The sequence below is a fragment of the Homalodisca vitripennis genome, chromosome 6, assembly GCF_021130785.1.
Source record: "Homalodisca vitripennis isolate AUS2020 chromosome 6, UT_GWSS_2.1, whole genome shotgun sequence".
In the NCBI taxonomy this organism is placed as follows: domain Eukaryota; kingdom Metazoa; phylum Arthropoda; class Insecta; order Hemiptera; family Cicadellidae; genus Homalodisca; species Homalodisca vitripennis.
In genome coordinates, this window is record NC_060212.1 from 119,355,141 (window position 1) to 119,374,995 (window position 19,855).

Consider the following 19,855-nt stretch of genomic DNA (forward strand, 5'->3'; position numbering starts at 1 on the left):
CTATTACAACAAACAAATTTAGTAGTTTATTTAATACAAATGTTTGTTTCTCCATGTAAAAAATTCTCAAAATGATTTTAAGACTTGATTTTATGGGAATTGGTTTGTTACTTAAGATAATGTATTAGTTAAAAGTCTAACAAGCAACTTAATTTTATACCGACCATGATATTTAAGTCAAATAAATTTCTTCACAATTTATCTAAACTAACCCCTGTTTGAGAAAAATTTAGATTTGGTACTCAAAATCAGTAGTACTTACAGGAATGTAGGTGTCGTTAACTGATTTGTCTGGAGACGCATCTCACTTAGTGCTGTTGTGGTACTAAAGTATGTTCTTAAAATGTATTGAATTGGCACTGTCATGTTTGTTACAGTCAAATTATTTCAAGTAATAGAGACAGAAAAAACATTGTACCTGGTAATGGAGTATGCAAGTGGTGGAGAGGTTTTCGACTACTTGGTACTTCATGGGAGGATGAAGGAAAAGGAAGCTCGGGCCAAGTTTAGACAGGTGAGTTCCCTGTGTATAAAATAACATTGTACCTGGCAATGGAGTAGTTTTAAAACTATTCCTAAAACTAAAAATTTAGTTTCAATCAATTATCTTTTACTCTGTGATATTAAGTTAAAAGTATTGTTATCTATGTACAAAATGCATATTCAATTCTTTTAACAAAATTTAAATTTTTGCTCTTGTTTTATTAATTATTAAATATGGCATTTATTTAATATCTGTTAATAAGATTTATGAAGCCTACTTGAGAGTGGCGTTGAATATAGTATCATTAGTATTTAGGGAGACTTTTAAATTGTGATATAAAACATAATAAATAGCAGCTTTCAATGTCAAACGTTATTCAAGAAAGTGGAAATGATGGAATTTTCTTTTTTTCAGATTGTATCTGCTGTTCAGTATTGTCATCAAAAGAAAATCATTCACAGAGACCTTAAGGTAACTTTTAGTTTTAACTATTATTTATTCCTAATTTTTCGTAAATGGAATACATTCTATATCCTCCTTGCTTATTTGGATTTAATTATTCGTAAATTTAATAATCAAAACATTCCTCTGATGATTAAATTTTAGTTTTGTGAGACCTTTTGCTTTCAAGGAAAGCATCATCAGACCCATGTAACTGTAACCACTTTGTTTTCAGTTATGTAAATATTTGAAAGTGAAAGGCCTCACAGATATGAATTTAATTATTGGTATGTTTGAGCTTTTAACTAGTGAAATGTTTTAAATGATTTTATGTGTTTTAATTTTATGTCCATGCAGTACTATTCTATTTATACTTCAAACGTGTTTTTCTTATAAGATGCATTGGAAAATTGATATAAAAGTAAAATCAATTTAGACTTTAAAACTCCTTGTTTGAGAGGAACTCTGTTGGTAATAGTTTACACAACTGTAATGCTTAAAATAAATTATGGATTGAGCATTGGAATGAGATTCGTGTTCAGTGATTTGGAACACCTAGTTTACACACATAGTACTGCCCTTACAGTCACATCCTAATAGTTTCTAGAGTTCGATACAAGGGTCTAATGAATGAGATTCGTGTTCAGTGATTTGGAACACCTAGTTTACACACATATATTTAGTGTCATTTGTGTGTCAAGTACTGCCCTTACAGTCACATCCTAATAGTTTCTAGAGTTCGATACAAGGGTCTAATGAAATAGTCATATATAAAACACCTGGTTGAATAGCACACATATTAATTAGGCTAAGTGAAATTCGTGTTTACTGCCCTTACAGTTTCATGCCCTTACTTGAGAGAGCTTGATTCAAGGCTCTAATGAATTAGTCATAAAATAAGTGATGTAATTGATGTTAATTGTGATGTTTCAATGCCTCTGTGCTGCTTGACATTTTTGTTCATATTGGAAAGTACTAGATTGAGTAAACTCCTATTTATGGCATACTAAGATCAAATTTTACTAATACATATGTTATGTTATTGCCATAACATATATCTGATGAGTCACAGTTGAAGTGGTAGTACATTTATGGTAATTATGGTCAGAAAAGGTCTGATAAAAGTTTTAAATGCAGTGTTCCAACGCTCATAATACTCAAATTACAATAAGCAAAATACATTTACATTTATTTTAATATATACAAAGAACAATATTATGATTTGGTTAACACCGTTCTCTATTAATGATGTTGTCTTTTGCAGGCTGAGAATCTATTGCTAGACAGTGAAATGAATATCAAGATTGCTGACTTTGGCTTCAGCAACGAGTTCACGCCTGGCAATAAGCTGGACACGTTCTGCGGGAGTCCACCCTACGCAGCTCCTGAACTCTTCCAAGGTACGCTCCAACAATGATCCTGTAACATTACTGATGGGATAGCAGTTTATTGTAAGGACAAACTTTGGATTAGGCAGTATTAAAGCTGAAATTGTGTGATCACTTGGTATTAACTTCTTATATTGGGTCAAAAATTTCTCACATTTTGCAAATAGAATTGTATTACTGTATCTTATGATTGTTTTAAGCAACTCACCCTTAGTGAAAATACCCAAAATTAACATTAAACCAACAAGGAAGTGGACGAGGGTCACACTAAAAGTTTTGAGGATTATAATGAGCTAGACTTACCAAATTTTAGGCATGATCAAAGTAACCCTATCCAGTATCAATGCACTTTTGAAGTTGAATTTTTCATTGGTTACAACCTCTCAAATTTTTGAATGAAATCAAAATAATTACGAATCTCATCAATTTTGGCTCCCAAAGAAAAGCAATGACCACACAAATGTTTGTACAGATTCAAGAATAATGAAATAGGGTGATTAAAGGAAAAGCTTGTTTTTATGTATTTTCTGCCAAAAAGTTTTTGCAGCATTGTGAGAAGAGGCATTGTTGTGGTGCAAAGTTTTTCTCACTTTTAAAATGTCATGCAGTGCTATTCTGATTGCTGCAGATATAACCCTAGGTTAGTTTCTATCATTTAATGAGTGTGGTGTGTGTCCTCTTGGATCATAGCACTCATCTGATCAATGTTTTCTTGAGTTGCAGCCGAATTTGGCCTTCCTGAAAATTGGTTGTCTTGGAGAAAATTGAAGCCCTTAAAAATTTTAAGTAATACCTAAAAACAGTAGCGGATAAAGCTTCAAAAACAAAGCAATTTTGAGACGCTTGACACACTTCTCTTGAGACTTATTGACTGTTAAATCATAGGCCAAAAATGTTCTTTTGATAACTCCATTACTACACACGAAAATAATCTCTTGAAGTACATTGAAAAACCCAAATTACTGTCAGGCACTGGTAGTCTCTTGGACATATTGGACAATCGGAATAAGATTATTGATGTATGCACTGTCTGCCAGTAAATTATAACTTTCAGAGTGACCTTCGTAAAACCTTGCTGCCAGACATTATATTTTTAAAATAGGTTAGGATAACGTGCGATTCCTCAATGAAAGTTTCAAAACACATTGTACTTTTTTCTACAAAAATAGTAATCTGAAAATTACTGGATTACAGGATTTAAGTTCCTAAACTCTTCTGAGATCTATTCGGAAGTTGTCTGTCTGCAATTGATTTTCATTACTAACTAGTGAGTTACTGTAGGTTGATTACTAGAAAGTATGAAACAAAATGTATGTATTTTTTTCTTAAACTTAAGCAGTGACTTCTGCTTGTTTTCTAACTAAAAGAATACTAAACTTGTGTTTCAGGAAAAAAGTACGATGGACCAGAAGTGGATGTGTGGTCACTCGGTGTAATTTTATATACATTAGTCAGTGGTTCGTTACCGTTTGATGGCTCGACGCTACGCGAGCTGAGAGAACGGGTGTTGAGGGGGAAGTACAGAATTCCATTCTACATGTCAACCGACTGTGAAAACCTGCTCAAGAAATTCCTCGTCCTAAACCCTGCCAAGCGAGCTTCTTTAGAAGTAAGTTCTCACCGGTCATTGTCAAAGAGTTGTTCATCTCAATCAGTTCTTTTCTAACACTCAGGAGAAATTTTTGTTGCTTCAGATCTCTTTTATATGGAAATTTAATTTTTGTCAAATGTAATGTTATTGGAGAGTTTAGTGTACATAGATGGGTCATATCCTCGTAATGGTAACCTAATTTGTATTATTCTCCATATTTTAGATGCATCGTATAATTTGAAATCACTGCAACATTTCCCTGTAGTTGAACACTTTATAATATCTAATAACATCTATTATTAAGTCATACTAAGGTTTTATTGCAAATGTATTAGTGATGCCTGATATCCAATAGTATTTTATTTTTATTAATCAGTTGTAAAATCTTCCCATAGTACAAATCCTAGTTTTATTTTGAAGCTTTTTAAGAGAACTTTGATTTGTAGTTCTTGCCTGTAGTTTTGCCAAGATTTTGTTTTTCTATGGTTCAAAAAATCTGAGTAAAGGTTCATAGTTATGCTTTTTCATGTTTTATTGCTTTTAAACAAAAATCAGTCCTTAATTTTCATGGAGAAATATAATTTTTAGTTTATAACTTCTTCAGCAAGTGATCTATCTCTTAGTGATGTGTCAAAGCCAAATCTAAAATCCACTGAATCTTAAAAAAAATTTGATTTGAGAATCTATTGACAAAATTCAACAATTGAGTCTGTTTTTATTCATCGTGTCACTAATGGTCACATTCGTGTTCTACCACTCCAAGAACGCAAAAAGAAACGGAAACACCCAATCCTAATTCTTTGTTTTGTGAACGTTACTAATTCGTAGCGGTAGATGAAAATATTGGAGATATCAAGGAAATTTAATTATTTTGTTAATAATATTTAACTCAACATTTTTATATTTCATGTTTGTGTATCAGAGAATGTTTATTTGTGAACTGCAGCCATTTGGCAGTACACAAATTACCAATTGCTAAAACTTGTTTTTGTTTGCACTTTGTGTGATAAATCGCAGATAGAAAATCAAATGAACAATAATTTATTACGATAGCTGAATGACAGTATACAAAATACTGATCAAACATGTTTTTTGTCATACTTTGTGTATTAAAAAATTGTACATAGATAATAAAATTTACTAATTAAACTATGATTTAACATAACTTATGTTTAGTTATCAGTTTGTTTTTTCCTTAAAAGGATTCCCTGAACCTTTGCCAATGGATTCATGGATTACTTTTTGTCCTATCAGATGATCTCTAAAGGTTAAAAAAAAATTTTAATTGATTTGGTGATGATTTTATTAAAATCAAATATAGGCCTTAAAAGCCGTAAGGATTTGAAATTTGTGAATTAAGAATTAATTTTTTTAAGATTTGGAATTGGATTTGAGATTAGGAAATTCTGGGCTTGAACATCACTACCTTGAACGTCTTGTAAGCTATCTTTTCTATCTCATCATTTCTTCTAAACTGATTTATTTTTAAAGGAATATTGTATTGGATACTTGGGCAGTAAATATTGTGTTTAAAAAAGTCAGGGTGGTAAACTTTTTTAGGTATCTTATTATCTAAGAAAGAGTAATGCTTAACTGACTAACAGTGTTAGGCTGAGAGTTTGGTTAACTTACATTACTGTTAAGCTAGTTATTTGTTTGAAATATTAAGCTCTTTTCTTAATCTAATTCGCGCTTTTAATTATCAATAAGATATCTAACCAAAGAATCCACCAGCACTCTATTGGTTCTTGAATGCGGCTTTCTGTCCTTATGCAGCATGGTGCATTGTAGTTTAATAAGCTTTGTTAAATTTTTTATAATTTTGCTTGGTTCTATATATATATATTTACTGCAGTGCAATATTATATTGTTACAAATCCAGTCGTTAAAACACTGTACATTTCAATTGCCACCATTAGTCTGACGGGAGTATCTCACCAAGAGAATGTTGGTATTCTATTCCGCTTGGAAGTAAGTACCGTACTCTAATACTATAGCACAGTATAGTTACAGTGGTAAGTAGTAAGAGGTATCTGTCCATTGCAGGGGTCGTCTAACAAGGCTCTGCCGAAACCTGGTGAAACAGATACCGCCAAACCACCGGAACCATATGTAAAGTATCTTCTTCTTTAAAGCAAACCTTGTTTTAAGCTATGGCTATGTCAGACTTGGTAGGGTTAGTTTCGGTTGTCTCGAAATGTGAAGTGTTCCTATGTACATTCTGCTGTGGTTATACACGCTTTGCTTTCTTACTTTACAATGTTTCATTACCTAGACGCTTTGCTCTACTAAACCAAAATTTAGGTTGGTTACAGAGAATTATCATGTAATGTGCTATCGATAAAATCATTTACTCTATTTCACTTTGAAAGATGTTACATTTTGTCTACTGTCCATATATACACATGTACATTTCTTGAACCTTTAAGTTTACGGTCTTACACAAGTAAATTTGTAATTTAATAATGCTATGTGAAGGAATTTCTATTTAGAAATATTCACTAAATTTTTTTGTCTGTTTTGCTTTGTTAGAATTCACAATGAATATTAGTACTGGTGGAAAGTCGTGATCCTTTTGTGTGAACGAACATAAGTGTAGAATGTTACTTAAAACTTGTGTAAATAGGATTGTATGAAAGCATGCTCTTCATTGTGATAGTTAACGAGTGCTAGAGTTTATGGACCTGTTTGATGTACGAGTTGTTATCACCAGAATTGTAAGGTGTCATTTAGGTGCTAGTTGCTGTCAGTTCTGTTACATTCCATCGGTTGGTTATCACTCATTACATTCTCTTCCGTTGTTCACTCTAAAACTTTATTCACAATCTGTCTTTTTGTAAATTTGTTGGTTGATTTATACAAGAAGCAACTGTGTGTTTTGCTGTAATCGTAACAACTGGTTTGGAAATGGTATCGTATGTAAAGTTTAACCAATACTTGAATTCTTATCAGTACTGAGAAACCAAAACGTACTTAAATGGTTAACAATATGAAATAATTTGTTATCAGGCATTAAAATCAGGTTTATCTGTAATGGTGAGCGTACACGAAGAAATTTGTTTGTAACTTGGTGTTTTTAACCTGGCACATAAACAAAACTAATATATCTCTACTTGTGCAAATAATATCAACTCCAATTGTACATGTTGTACTTTATTTTGCCAGGTATGGTTTAATGTTTTAGTATCAAGAAATTAATTGATCATAGTTTATGCCATGGGTGATGAACAATCCTGTATATTGTTGAATATTGTTTTAATTGTCCAATGCTTGAGCAATAAAGTTTTTATTTGCCAATTTGTGTTTTAAAATTAGAAATTATCATCGGTATTGTAGACATTTATTTATTTAAATTAATTGCATAGAGTTGCAATATGTACTTGCTAGATTTCAGCTTTCAGTGCCAATGCATTAGTGGTGTATAAGATGGTTAAATAAACGTGTTTATGATGAAGTAATATAAACCAATAAAATGTTTGTCAATCAGTCACAAGCAGATTTTATAAAATAATTGGACATGATAGTGTTGAAATTTAAAATTTTTGTACATTTTATCAACATATCATCTATTTGTTTTAGTGAGAAAAAATTACCATCTGCTTCTAAACAAATATATTGGATTATTTAGCGAACAATGACAGATAGACGTAGTTAATCAAACACTATTTTGTTTAGATATAAGACGGTAAGGCAAGCGTTTTGTTTGTTGTAATGTTATTCTCACATTCCTGTTTGTTCCAGAACATTATGAAAGACAAATGGATGAACATGGGCTATGAGGATGATGAACTAAAACCTTACTTAGAACCAGAACCTGATTTCAAGGACCTCAAAAGGATAGGTGCGTTGTATTCAACTATTTTATTGCTGAAAAATATATTACATTGAGATAGCGTTCAATATAGTACAGCTTCCATAATCTCACATGTAATCTATGTGTACCTATATGAAGTTAATTTTGGCTGAGCGAAACTTCTAAGCCAAAAATGAATTTTTATATAAGTATCGTATATTAATACATATTTTTATTTAAAAGCTTGTACGTACGAATAGAAATTCTAGTTTTAAAGCATCGATTCAGGATCATTTATAAGTTTTATATGATACTTTCTTTAAAATCTTATAGTATATTGTAATACATAAATATTTTTCAAATGCTTACATTTGACATGGTTTTAAATCTGTAAGCGAATATTTAGATAGAATATTATGTTGAATGATAGTTATCTATCTAATTATGTTGAACGATAGTTATCTATGTATTGTGTCTATGTCCTCAAATATAGAAATCATAACAGAAATTTTAATGTAGAGATCGAAACTTGAGGTTATTGAAAAGGTTAAAAATAACAAATTATAATTTGTATAGCTTGAAACACTTAAAACTGACTGTCAGACTCATAAATCAAGCTATACTACTGTGAATTAACTAGCTAAAGCGACTGTAAGGGTCGTGTACATAATTACTTGACACTGATATAACATTCATTTAGATCTCTGATGGTTGCTTGTGAGTTTTAAGGGAATAAAGTATCATTTCATATTTTTATAATAATTATTATTTGTTTTGCGATTAACGCAATTCAGACTGTCAGGAAGTCGATTTTATAGTTGCTGTTTCGTACTCATCATAGAATAGTAAAATTGAGTTCATGAAGTTAATTTTTAATCATGGCCCAAAATAGGTTATGATTTAGGATTATGCTGTCACTTGATCTACTTAACCCGACTTATAATTATTCAATATTACCTATAACATTAATTGGACTACTGTGAAGACGACAATGTTCAAATCACTTTCTTAAACAAAGTGTTAGCGTAGAGGTCAAATATAAAATCTAATTTTTAAATAATCTTACGTAAAATATATATATAAGCCATTGTATGAGTAAGAAATCTAGTGTTGGGATCTTCAAGTCACTTTTTAAAACGTAATTGTAATGTATAACCTGTGTTTAACTCTTCTATTTCACTAGTTCATTTCATAATGATGACAATCATTCATTCCTTTTGGTCATACTGCGCAAATAACAGCTGTTTTCCTTTATACCTAAGTTAGTCCATAATGTGGCTGTTTTTTCTTCTCTTATAACAGGGATATAAAAAATAGTCTGGTGCACTATTAAGTTTTTCAATATGCTAACTTCCAAATCTATTATTGTTTTCGCACAAGTAAATAACAGCTGGTTTTAATGAATATGACTACGTTGAGATATTATGTAATAAACATTTTATAAGACTTCTAAGTTTTAACTTGGTATCTTTTATGATCAAAAATTTGTTCACGGCACGGAGCAAAAGTATCTTTTGGGGCTCTATTGTATTTCCAACCTCGGTTTCACATTGTTCATAGAACACAATTAATTGTGCACCAAAAACAACCACTTTTGCTTCATACAATAAAATTTGCTATTTACAATACGCACACATGGAATTAGTGTGTTAAATCTTAACATGGTTATGTTTGTAATTGTCTTTCAGTATCTTTTGTTTTAGGTATTCACAAGTTCTTTTTTACTTCTTGTTCCATTTTCTTTTTTTTAATGAAAATCATAATTCAATTATTACATTATTGATATTTCATTACAATCAGTAAAAGTTAAAAACAATATTTTTAAATTATTGCTTTTCATATTACTACATTGTCAAGTCAGTGTAAGATACCACTGAATTAAAATATTTTTCAAAAAGGAAAGTTAGAGAATAATACATAATTTTTATTTGTGTGTTTTAAAGATAAGCTGTACCTGGATAGTGAATACCACAGTGTCATTATAAAGAATTTATTTTGTTCAATTTTAAATTATTTGAATCTTATTGTTGTTGTTTTATTTTTCTCTATGGTCACACGGAGTAATGGTTAGTAATTGCAGGTTTTCCTGTTATAGAAGCCCTAGTCGGAATGGGTTACAGTAGAACAGAAATTGAAGACAGCTTAGCACAAGCTAAGTACGATGATGTCTTCGCAACGTACCTGCTGTTGGGACGGAAATCAACAGATGTGAGTTCTTTTGTTATATAATTATTTATATCTAGTAATTCAATCAATCTTCAAGCTTTATTTGTCGGTCACATTATTTTACAAAGGTCAAAAGATTTTACGTTAGGCCACATTATTTTTATACATAGTCATTTAAGCCTAAAAATTCTTCTACACTGTAGATACTGTAAATAATATTTTTTTAATACATTGCTTGAATAAGTTCAAAGATAGAACCTGAATGTTATATGGTAAAAAATTGTAAAATTTAATAACCAGATACTGAAAGCTCTTCTGGGTCAAGCTGTATGTACACCTATCATTGATTTGCCTATGTTTGAATGAGAGGGAGAATATAATTTAATGTTTGTATGCGTGCAATGAATGAATCTTAGAATTGCAAACTGAAGGATATTTAGCTTTATTTATTGACGTTTGCAAATGCAATGTAAAATTGTTTGAAAGCAATAAAAATATGATTGATTGATTGATGTCTGTTCCATGTGTCATGGTTATGTAGAGCAGTATGATCCTGAAAACTACCTATATTACTTTTCACAAACAACAAAACATAAAATATACATAGATGGTAGTGTAAGAACTCCAAGTTTCATAAAATGTGGTTTACAATGTTAACAGCAAGGAATATTACAAATTATTCTGACAACCTGTTTTTTTTTTTAAATTAAAACTTAATGGGACTGAAAAATCCTGAATTAAATTTTTTTTAATTTAACTTACGTTTAGGTATATTTTAGTTGTTTAAAAAGTTCTGGTGGTGTTCTTTTTGTTCCAGTGAGTATTCATGTGGTCTTAAGAGAGTTAAAAAGCCCTGTGGCCTGCTCTTGTTAAAATTGCAACATTTATGTAAATTTTTTTCTGTAATCATTTGAGCTGAGGTTACCAGTTTTCTGTGCATATTCTGCTAGCTATATAAACATTTAACACCAATGTCATTTACTCTCCATTTGGCAAATGTCGAATTTCTGCTTAGTGAACATTAGATCACTATTGCATTAGAGTTCAAAACATAAATGTCTTGGCATTAAAAAGTTTGGAAAGTATTGGCCACTTTGAATAAGTTTGAAAAGTAAATGTAAATGTCAGTAGGCTGCAGTGTTTGTAATCTCTAAGGTATCAGTCTGATCAGTGTCTGCTGTGTTGTTGTAGCCCGAGAGTGATGGATCACGGTCTGGCAGTTCACTTTCTCTACGCAACATGGCACCAGGCGGTGGTACCACCAGTACCACCACTTCAAATGCACAGTCGCCGAGCCACCGTGGTGTCCACCGTTCCATCAGTGCTACCAACGCGAAACCCAGCCGGCGAGCTAGTAGTGGCGGGGAGACCCTGCGTGAGTCGACTCAGCCGGCCAACGGGGGTGCGCACTCTCCCTCCCCACCCTCCCCTCCCCCACCCATCACAGGCGGCTCCAGGATACAAACATGCATGCACGTTGTAGCTCGCAGAACAGTTTGTCAATTTACCATTTCGACTATTTTTATCAGTACAAAATTACGTAATTAATTTCAAACATGACTGTGAATCGTAGATATTTTTTAACACTTTTCAGAAAACGCATTGAAATGTTGTATCCTGTGAGTTGCTACCTTTACTATAGTTAGGCCTAAGAACTTACTCAGAAAATTATTTATACAAAAATATCTATTTATATTTAATGCTTCTACCAAATCCCTTAAATTGTATAAAGGTCTCGGTAAATTTTGCATTTTTCACAGACTGAGCTGATTTTCTAGTCAATTTTATCATTGAAATTGCTTAACGTTGTTAATTAAACGTATTCATTAGTTTTTCTTGCCCATTCAGTATTTGACTAGTATCTGCTCAGACTGCCTTGACCTTGACCTTGGGCTGTGGTTGAGTAAAGGTGATAAAAGCTCCTCTCCCCCTCTACTGTTTTGGCTTACGATGTATGCTTCTGTAGATTTGGCTTGATTAACAACACTTCTTTGCTACATTTTAAGTTATTAACAAAACCACTATCCTTTACGACTTATAAGTTTTTCCAATTGTAACATTTTTACTGTATATTAAACTATTTAACATACGTCATTCTTGGCTGTATTTTATTGTAATAACTTGTCGCTCCAATATTAAAAATACAAACCATCCATATAGTAAAGAAGTAAACAAATTAATTTATATATTGTATTTAATTGCAAAACATTCAAAATAAATTCCACCAAATTTAATCATGGCATTTTTTGTCTTTCTAATTATCTTTAATTCACATATTTAAATTTTGGTAAAAGAAATTTAAATTGTGGTACGGAAGTTTTTCACTTCAGGCCAAATTTACGTAGGCATTCATCTTGGTTCTACTTTGATTTTTATGTTAATTGTACCCCTTTTCTTTCTTGTTGCACCAATCCGTTGAATGATGATACATTAATTAGATTAGTTGAATGTGATATATATCAAAGTAATATTAGTTCCCTATTCATATTTAGTGGTCTTTCATGTTGATAAACTCCCTTTCCAATATATTGCCTTGAGTCTTGTTTTATGTTTTTATTTTATTGTAGTGTTTGAGTCATAGATATTTTGAAGTTGTAAGTGGATAAACAATAAATGTTCAGTTCATAAATTTAAAAACCTCTCTGCCAAATAAGTTAATTTAGAAGAATTAATTGTTGTCTTTTAATTCAATATAATTAAAACATTAAAAACTTCTTAAATTAAATCAATTAATAAAATTAACTTTAATTGGCTTAAGCCAATAGCAGTTTTAAAATGGAACACATAACAAATCATTATTTAAAATAGAATAATCAAGGCATTATTGACAAGGCTCGTCTCCTCGCATGAGGCTGTATAGAATACTTAATGAAAAATGAATATTAGCATGAAAAATATTACTGTTATGTTTTTAGGTTAGTACATAAATTCCAAAATAAGTGCACAAAAATACTTGGTGGTGAAACATTTCATCTTATTTAATTTTAATAATATTTTACCAATTTAGTGGTTTAAAATAATTCATCAATTATTCTTTGTGCACTCAAGATGTATAGAGATTTAGCTTTAAATTTTATATTTTATAGACACCATGCAACAAATTTCACAAACGTCAGTTCTAATGCATTCTCGGTGAGTGTTACGATTATCATTGAAGTTTTCCAATTGACAAGTCGTCAAAACATTACAATGTTTTGGCAGGTGTGAATTAGAAAACATAAATGATAGTCAAATTTTACCAAGATTTTTGTTAACAAGTCAACCTGTTCAACATGTTTGATCCCTAATTGTTTTGTTGTTTGTGTTATATTTTAGTATTTTGATTTTTGTGTGATGTTGACCTGTAAAATGTTATGTGTTTTGACACATTCTCAAATATCATTCGTTTCTTAAGATCAACTGGAAAATCGTTTTTCTGTGATTTAAGTCCCTTGTGATTTTGTCTCGATTGACATTCTTGTCTCAAAGTCCTACTAGTAGTCACTTAAATGAGATAAATTGTTTGTACATAACTAGCCGGTTTATGTAAACCCCCGTCCGCCCCTGTGAAAGCACCTGAAATTTGTTGTGGATGGTTATGCTTCCCCTAGATGCTTGTTGATAAGTTGTGTACATCTGTCTTGTGCATGTATTTGTGGCAACCAACTCCCAGGTAGCGCACGCTGAACGCAGGAAGTATGTTCGGTCTCCTGCCCCCCTGCCCCTTCAGTCAACTGCACTTGTGTTGTTCGTCTAAAACCCTTTGATCTTTTTTTATGTGTATGTAGTTTTTTTGCTTTGTTTGCAAATACTGTGTTTTTTTTTTTTATTCGTAAATTCATGGATAATTTTGCAACTTATTTGATCATTTCTTAGGTAATGATTAATTATCTGCTGCATAGACGTACAGTAAACTTGGATTTCGTGGATTATTTTCTTCATTTTACTGATGATCATCACGTGATATCTAAAGCTAAATAATTGACAACAATTTAATTACTAAAATTAGCCTCCAAGTAAGGCTTTTATAGTTAGATATCAGCTTATTTGGAGAGTGTTCCCTCTTCCTTCCTATTCCTCAAAGGCAGGATCAGATGGGAGACCTCTGGTAAGGGAGATATAAGCAGGATTCGAGGCTGCACTATCTCTCACAGACTCTACAGTCTGCCGATGCCTATAACATACGACCGCTATTTCTAGTCATTTTATATTTAAGGTCCTTTTTAAGCACATTTATTCTACATTTTGACATGTTTTAAGATCCAGAAAATTTATATCCGTGATGTAAGTTTTGGCCTTGGATTCAGTACTAATGTTTATTTTAAAACTTTACCATTTTTTAATCATTACATTGGTGAAAACTGAGTAAAAGCTAAAGTGTAGTGTGAGTTTGCTGAAGGACAAAATTGAATGCTGATAAAGTGAATTCCGTTGGTAAGTTAAGCTATAAATTAATATATCGTTTTTGAAGAAGGCAGTGATAACTTGTCAGGGGATGGGTTGTTATTATAAAAGTGTTCGCACGGCTATAACAAATTGTATTCTAATGACAACAACCCCCGACCTTCCCCCACTTACAGTTCCCAAACATTGAAGCTTATGTGGAAGGAAATGTATGACGGCACATTGAGTCAGGTGTTGAAAGTATATTGACTAATCACAACAAGCCGACCGTCACAACAAGCAGCAGATAATTTGGAAAACATTTGGAATTACTTCATCAATTACTATCAATTAATTATATCTTAAAATTGTACATTTAAATATAACAATTCGCATTATACCAATAAATAAAATAGAACATTCCAGGCACAGAGATTTTAAATAATTCCCTAATTCTTTGAGTTTAAAAATCGTAACTGAAAATACTTTTATTTAACAGTAAAGGTTTATTTATTTTTTTCGGTTTATTTTTGACGATGGAGGATGTTGAAGGTAACTGGATTTTTTGGACATTTGCCATTGTTCAGTGATGTGACTAATCAGTAACACTACGTTCTGAGATCTGCAATCTGATTTCTTTTTCAGGTGGATAAGTAACATAACACAACTAAAATCTTGGTTAAAATAAAGAAATCGTACCAAAACTTGTGACACATCGAAGTCAGTGTGTGTTAACTCTATGATACTACGCACTTAATAAAGGACCTACCCGGCCATTGGTAGTGGTTCGGAAGTCACCTTTAAGTCATTGGTCTCCAGGTGGTGTTAGAGACGGCTTCTTAGCCCTAACTTCGTCTGGTAAAATGAGACATTTTTACTTTACTTGGTTCTGTTTTATCATAAATATCTGTTCTGCTTTGATCCGTTCTGATTAATTTTTAACTCGTTTTTCAGTATTGGTTACTAAAACAGCCTATTTTCAATTGAAGGTTTACTGAGGGGTCTGATCATTTCATATATGAAGCCTTGATGTTTTTTTTTAATGAGGTCATCTTCATCCCAATATTCGTACCAAAAGATCCCAATAAGGCCATTTTGGTTGTCAATACTGGGAAACAAACTAAAAAGTAAACCTAAAGAATCAACATAGTAGAGAGTAATACATGCAGAGTCACTGTTTAGTTTTAAGAAGTTCATCTGAAATGAACTAATACAAAAAACTTCAACTTGTTTCTGTCTTGACAATCCTGGCCATTTTTCATTGGTCACTGGTCAGTTGTCAGTGATTGGTTGTTGCGTGCAGACCTGTTGTGACCTGTATTCTCCTGTTCGGTTGGTAATAATTCATGTTTTTTTATCAAGTGTACCTCTTGAAGATTAATAATGTGCATACAGTTAATATACAACATGTTGGTTGTGTCATAAAGCTTTGGTTTGCTCATTTTAACGTAGATTTCATGTGTTAGGTTAGTTAAACCATCCGAGGAAGAGAACAAATTGCAGATCTTGAAACATAGTGTTACTGATTTTTTTCTGTTACAGAATAATGGCAACATTTTACTTATTGCGCAGTTAAACATTTTCTATCTATTTTTTAAATTAAATTATTTCATACACACTTTCGAGTTTAAATTTTGGTAGTCTTTAAGAAAATAATTGGTCTCAAAAAAAATATGTATATACAGTGTATATCCAGATTTAGACTGTTGAAGGTGGTCGGGTGGGAGGAAATCTGTCACATGCTTCCTGAGTCCTCCTATTGAGCAATAGCACCGTGAAGCAATGCGTTAATTGGGAGTTGGCTGTGTTTACCCTTACTTATTTGTTTTATTTTGTTCAGTGCAAAATAGGCGGCTGCTTAGCCTGCTAGGTGAGTTTCTTTTCTTTTGGTTGCTTTTTTATAACCATTAATAAATTTACAGTTAATGTGTCATAAATTCTACAATTTTCAAACAAGTTAGAGATAGAATAAATTGGTGAATTACACCTGAAAAAGGATACATGTGGAATATATTGATTGGTAAATGTTTACTTACTTTTATTAGAATTTAGTAAGAAAAAATCTTTAAAAAAATCTGTAATTTTTGTATCTTTAATAGTTTTGTAATTAAAACAGTACTTATTAGTAGAGGACATTTTTTATTTTCAATCTTAGATAAATTAAACAATCAGCTGTAACCACATAATTGTGTTATGCTGATTCATCATATTATGGCTAAATGAATATTACAGACTAAATCGCAATAATAAAATATTTTTATAAATGGTAGAACATTTCCAATATGGAAAAACTGTTACTAAGTCATGATGAGTTATGGGAAATTAATACAATTTTAAATAGTATAATAATATTTAGAGTTATTTTCATTGTTGTAGTTAATTTATATTTTGGTTTAAGTCATAATCACTTTAAAACAAACGTTTTATTCAAACCCATAACATGTATTTATTATTTATTAAAGGCCAATTCTAAAATTAATATAAATTTAAAGTACGTTCACTGTAACATAAATGATGTTTTTTCAAGTTTTATAATTTTAGTGAAAACGAATATTATATAATGAAAAATAAAACCATTGTAATTTAGTGATAAAATACCTGATATATTATTAATTTTTTGATTAAAATGCAGCAAACTCTCATTGGTTTTTAACAATGCAAACACAAAGTGGCTTTTCTCTGGGTAGATTCAAACAAATTAACATGCTGTAGAAAGTGAATAACTAAGGTGTTTATTTATAGAATAATGAATACCGAAGAAGACATATGCAGAATATATGCTATACAAAACTAATTATAGGGTTTACTAACATCATTTTAAATTAATCGGGTAATTTATTCTTAACCCTTCCATGTTCAGTGTACTTTGTAATACCAACTTTTTTAGGCCATGTTAATAATGTTAATAATGTTTAATTTCAGTCATTAATTTTTTTTTAGCAATCATGCTTTCTATATACTAATGATTAAACATTTCTAAACACAAAAAAGTATATATTTTCCTCAATACTGTTTTTAATTTCTCTTACCACATTACAGTTATCAATAATTAAAATGGATTTTAAAAAACAGTATTTTATAACAAAACATAATTAGCAATATTATTGAGATTATCGTTAATAATGTAGAATAAACTCGTATACCAAAATGTGATGTATGTTCATTAGAGAGATGTAATCCTTTGTTTTGTGTTGAAGGAGAAAATTCTAGTCCTGTTTTGTTTTGTTTCCATAATAGAATATTAATATTTTCAACCTTATTGGAGTTAAATCAGTGATGCAATTTTGTATAAGAAAATGATTACATACATATAAATAAATATTAACAAATAAGCATCCTTCAACTCTATTAATTGGTTGAAAAATCCTTGTAGTTTTTAAAATAGAATCCATATAGCTTGTTGTTTTGAGTTAAGTGTTCAAGCTTTTCTTTTAAAGTCAAATAGTTTTAATTTTTTTTTCAACTAGAAATAAATTAATGTTACTTGTGCACCATGTGCCCCTGTTCCCCGTTAAATGAACTAGCAGCACTAACACCTAGTAGCATGGTTCACGACCAGTGCCCCTCCCTGCCCCCCCTCACTAACAGTGGTGCTTGTCTCATGTATATATCTCCTCCCACTCCCCGGTGCATGGTTAACGTCTTAACGTCCTCTTCAGTCGTAAATTAACAGCTTTCTGGTACTTGGTCTCTTCAGCTGGGAAGTGGAACGCAGATCTAGAAGAAATAACAGTCAGCAGTGTAGTTCACTTCACTCGGCTAACATGTTGTATACTGGAAATAACTGTATTGTCCCTTCGCTTATTATTTATCACGTCTTCAGCTGGGTGTCTGTCAAATGGAATTTCATATAATAAATTTGGAGAATCTCAAAAAGAATGATCGGACCATTTGTTCAGTCGATGATGATCCCCGCACCTACAGTTCACATCAAATATTTGTTCCTGTAAAAACATATTTTAGATTGAACTTTATGTTAGACATTAAAAAATAAATCAAATACCGAGAGAATATTTCTCGTAAAATAAACTTTGAATGAATAGTTATGAGTGAGATGATAGCTCTTCATCTGTGTATGGGTCCATAGTATAAAGATCTGACAATGCTCATTGTTTGAGTACTAATGGTTTTTGAAAATGGAACAATTACGATTGGAACCATAATGTAGTAAAAACAGGTGAATTGCAGCAGAATCGGTCTGTGTACAAGTCTTATAAACACCGATCTATCATGGGAGAACTCTGTAATAGTAGCATATCTGAGATTGTTATTAACACCTGCACCAAAATATGGATTTGAGAGCTTAATTTCAAGCGGAAGCCTCGTGTGCCACTGTTAAAATCCATACATATAAATTTAAATCGGCTTTTAAGAGATTCAATATGCCTTGCGCTACTAGAATATGTGAGCGTGGTAACGAATCACAAACAGATCATTTCTATGAAATTAATTACAAAGTTGTGATTGTTCTATCAAAAAACTATTAAATTTTTTAAATAATTTTTTAAAGTGTTTGTTGTATCAGAATTCTCTGTATCCAAGTATTTTTATATTGGTTAGGTGAATGTCAAGTAAATGGGGAAATATTTGCATAAGCAAAAATTTGTGGCATCCCAGTTTATTGTAAAATGTTTTCATTGTATAAAACCGACCTATTTCTCTAAGGACTGTAGAAAATTACTCAAGTACAAAACTGTCTAAAATTCTCCTCATCGTGCTTAGAATGATTTGTAATGATCTGCAAATTAGGCTTCAGTTAAGGTAACAGTATTATGGATCTATATGTTTTGCTCCAAAAGAAGTTAGTTAAATTTTGTAACCATTCCATTTTTTATACGTTATATAAGGTCGGATGGACAACACAAAACCACGTTGACAAGCCTTCGAAAAATGAATACTTGTGTATTTTAATTTTTTGGACAGACACCCAGCATTACTAATAAGTTTTGTCTTAAAAGCTTATTAATGAAAGAGTTTGCTGTGATTTTTATCAGAAGTACATACTTTTTGCTTTGTTTTGAAGTTTGTTAACAATATTTGGATTCACTTTTTAAGTTTTATAATTACTTTAATGAAATAATAGTATTCTAATACTCATATTCTAATTTATTTGAAGAGAATTAAAACATGGAATGCTTTCAGTATTCACAACAATGTGAATTTGTAAATATTACATTATTAATTTAATAATGATTTTTAAAAGTTTATTGTGCAAATTAGTGATGTGTCAAAATCAAATCTCAAATCCAACGAATCTAAAGAAATGATTCAGGTTCGAGAATTTATTATAGAGATTCAACAATCGAATTTTCTGTCGTGATCCGATTTGTTGTTAATAGGAGAATTAATTATTGAACAGAAGTCACATTCATGACAGAAAAATATATTAATCAATTGACACAAAAAGGAGGTTAAAGGTTCAAAAAGGTTGAGAACCTCTCTCTATAATAATATATGGATGTATTTTATCATTTTTTAATGTGAGTTTAAAATGTTTGAAAATAATTTAAGTTTAAAATTATTATAAGTAATACAAATATGCATCTATGCTATTATCAGGTAAATGGCATATTTTCTGGAAGCCATTTTATAATCTAATAAATGATCAAAGAAGATGTAACTTGGTTGTA

General features: G+C 31.1%; 1 protein-coding gene across 10 annotated transcripts in view; it reads left to right on the top strand.

Annotated features, from left to right (window-relative positions):
* The window catches only part of LOC124364831 (serine/threonine-protein kinase MARK2-like), a 146,258-nt gene that overhangs the window by 93,089 nt on the left and 33,314 nt on the right, over positions 1-19,855 (top strand). For 4 of the 10 annotated variants that reach the window (XR_006922663.1, XR_006922662.1, XR_006922661.1 and 1 more), the window contains exons 5-13: positions 378-514; positions 899-955; positions 2,190-2,325; positions 3,702-3,922; positions 5,951-6,016; positions 7,646-7,745; positions 9,778-9,905; positions 11,055-11,265; positions 16,066-16,095. Coding sequence is in view for 1 of the 10 variants with exons in the window: in XM_046820607.1 (XP_046676563.1) it covers positions 378-514; positions 899-955; positions 2,190-2,325; positions 3,702-3,922; positions 7,646-7,745; positions 9,778-9,905; positions 11,055-11,265; positions 16,066-16,095 (1,020 nt within the window). In the remaining 9 variants the exon portion in view is untranslated. The remainder of the gene's footprint in view (positions 1-377; positions 515-898; positions 956-2,189; positions 2,326-3,701; positions 3,923-5,950; positions 6,017-7,645; positions 7,746-9,777; positions 9,906-11,054; positions 11,266-16,065; positions 16,096-19,855) is intronic. The other 6 variants (XR_006922667.1, XM_046820607.1, XR_006922665.1 and 3 more) reach the window with 5 other exon arrangements.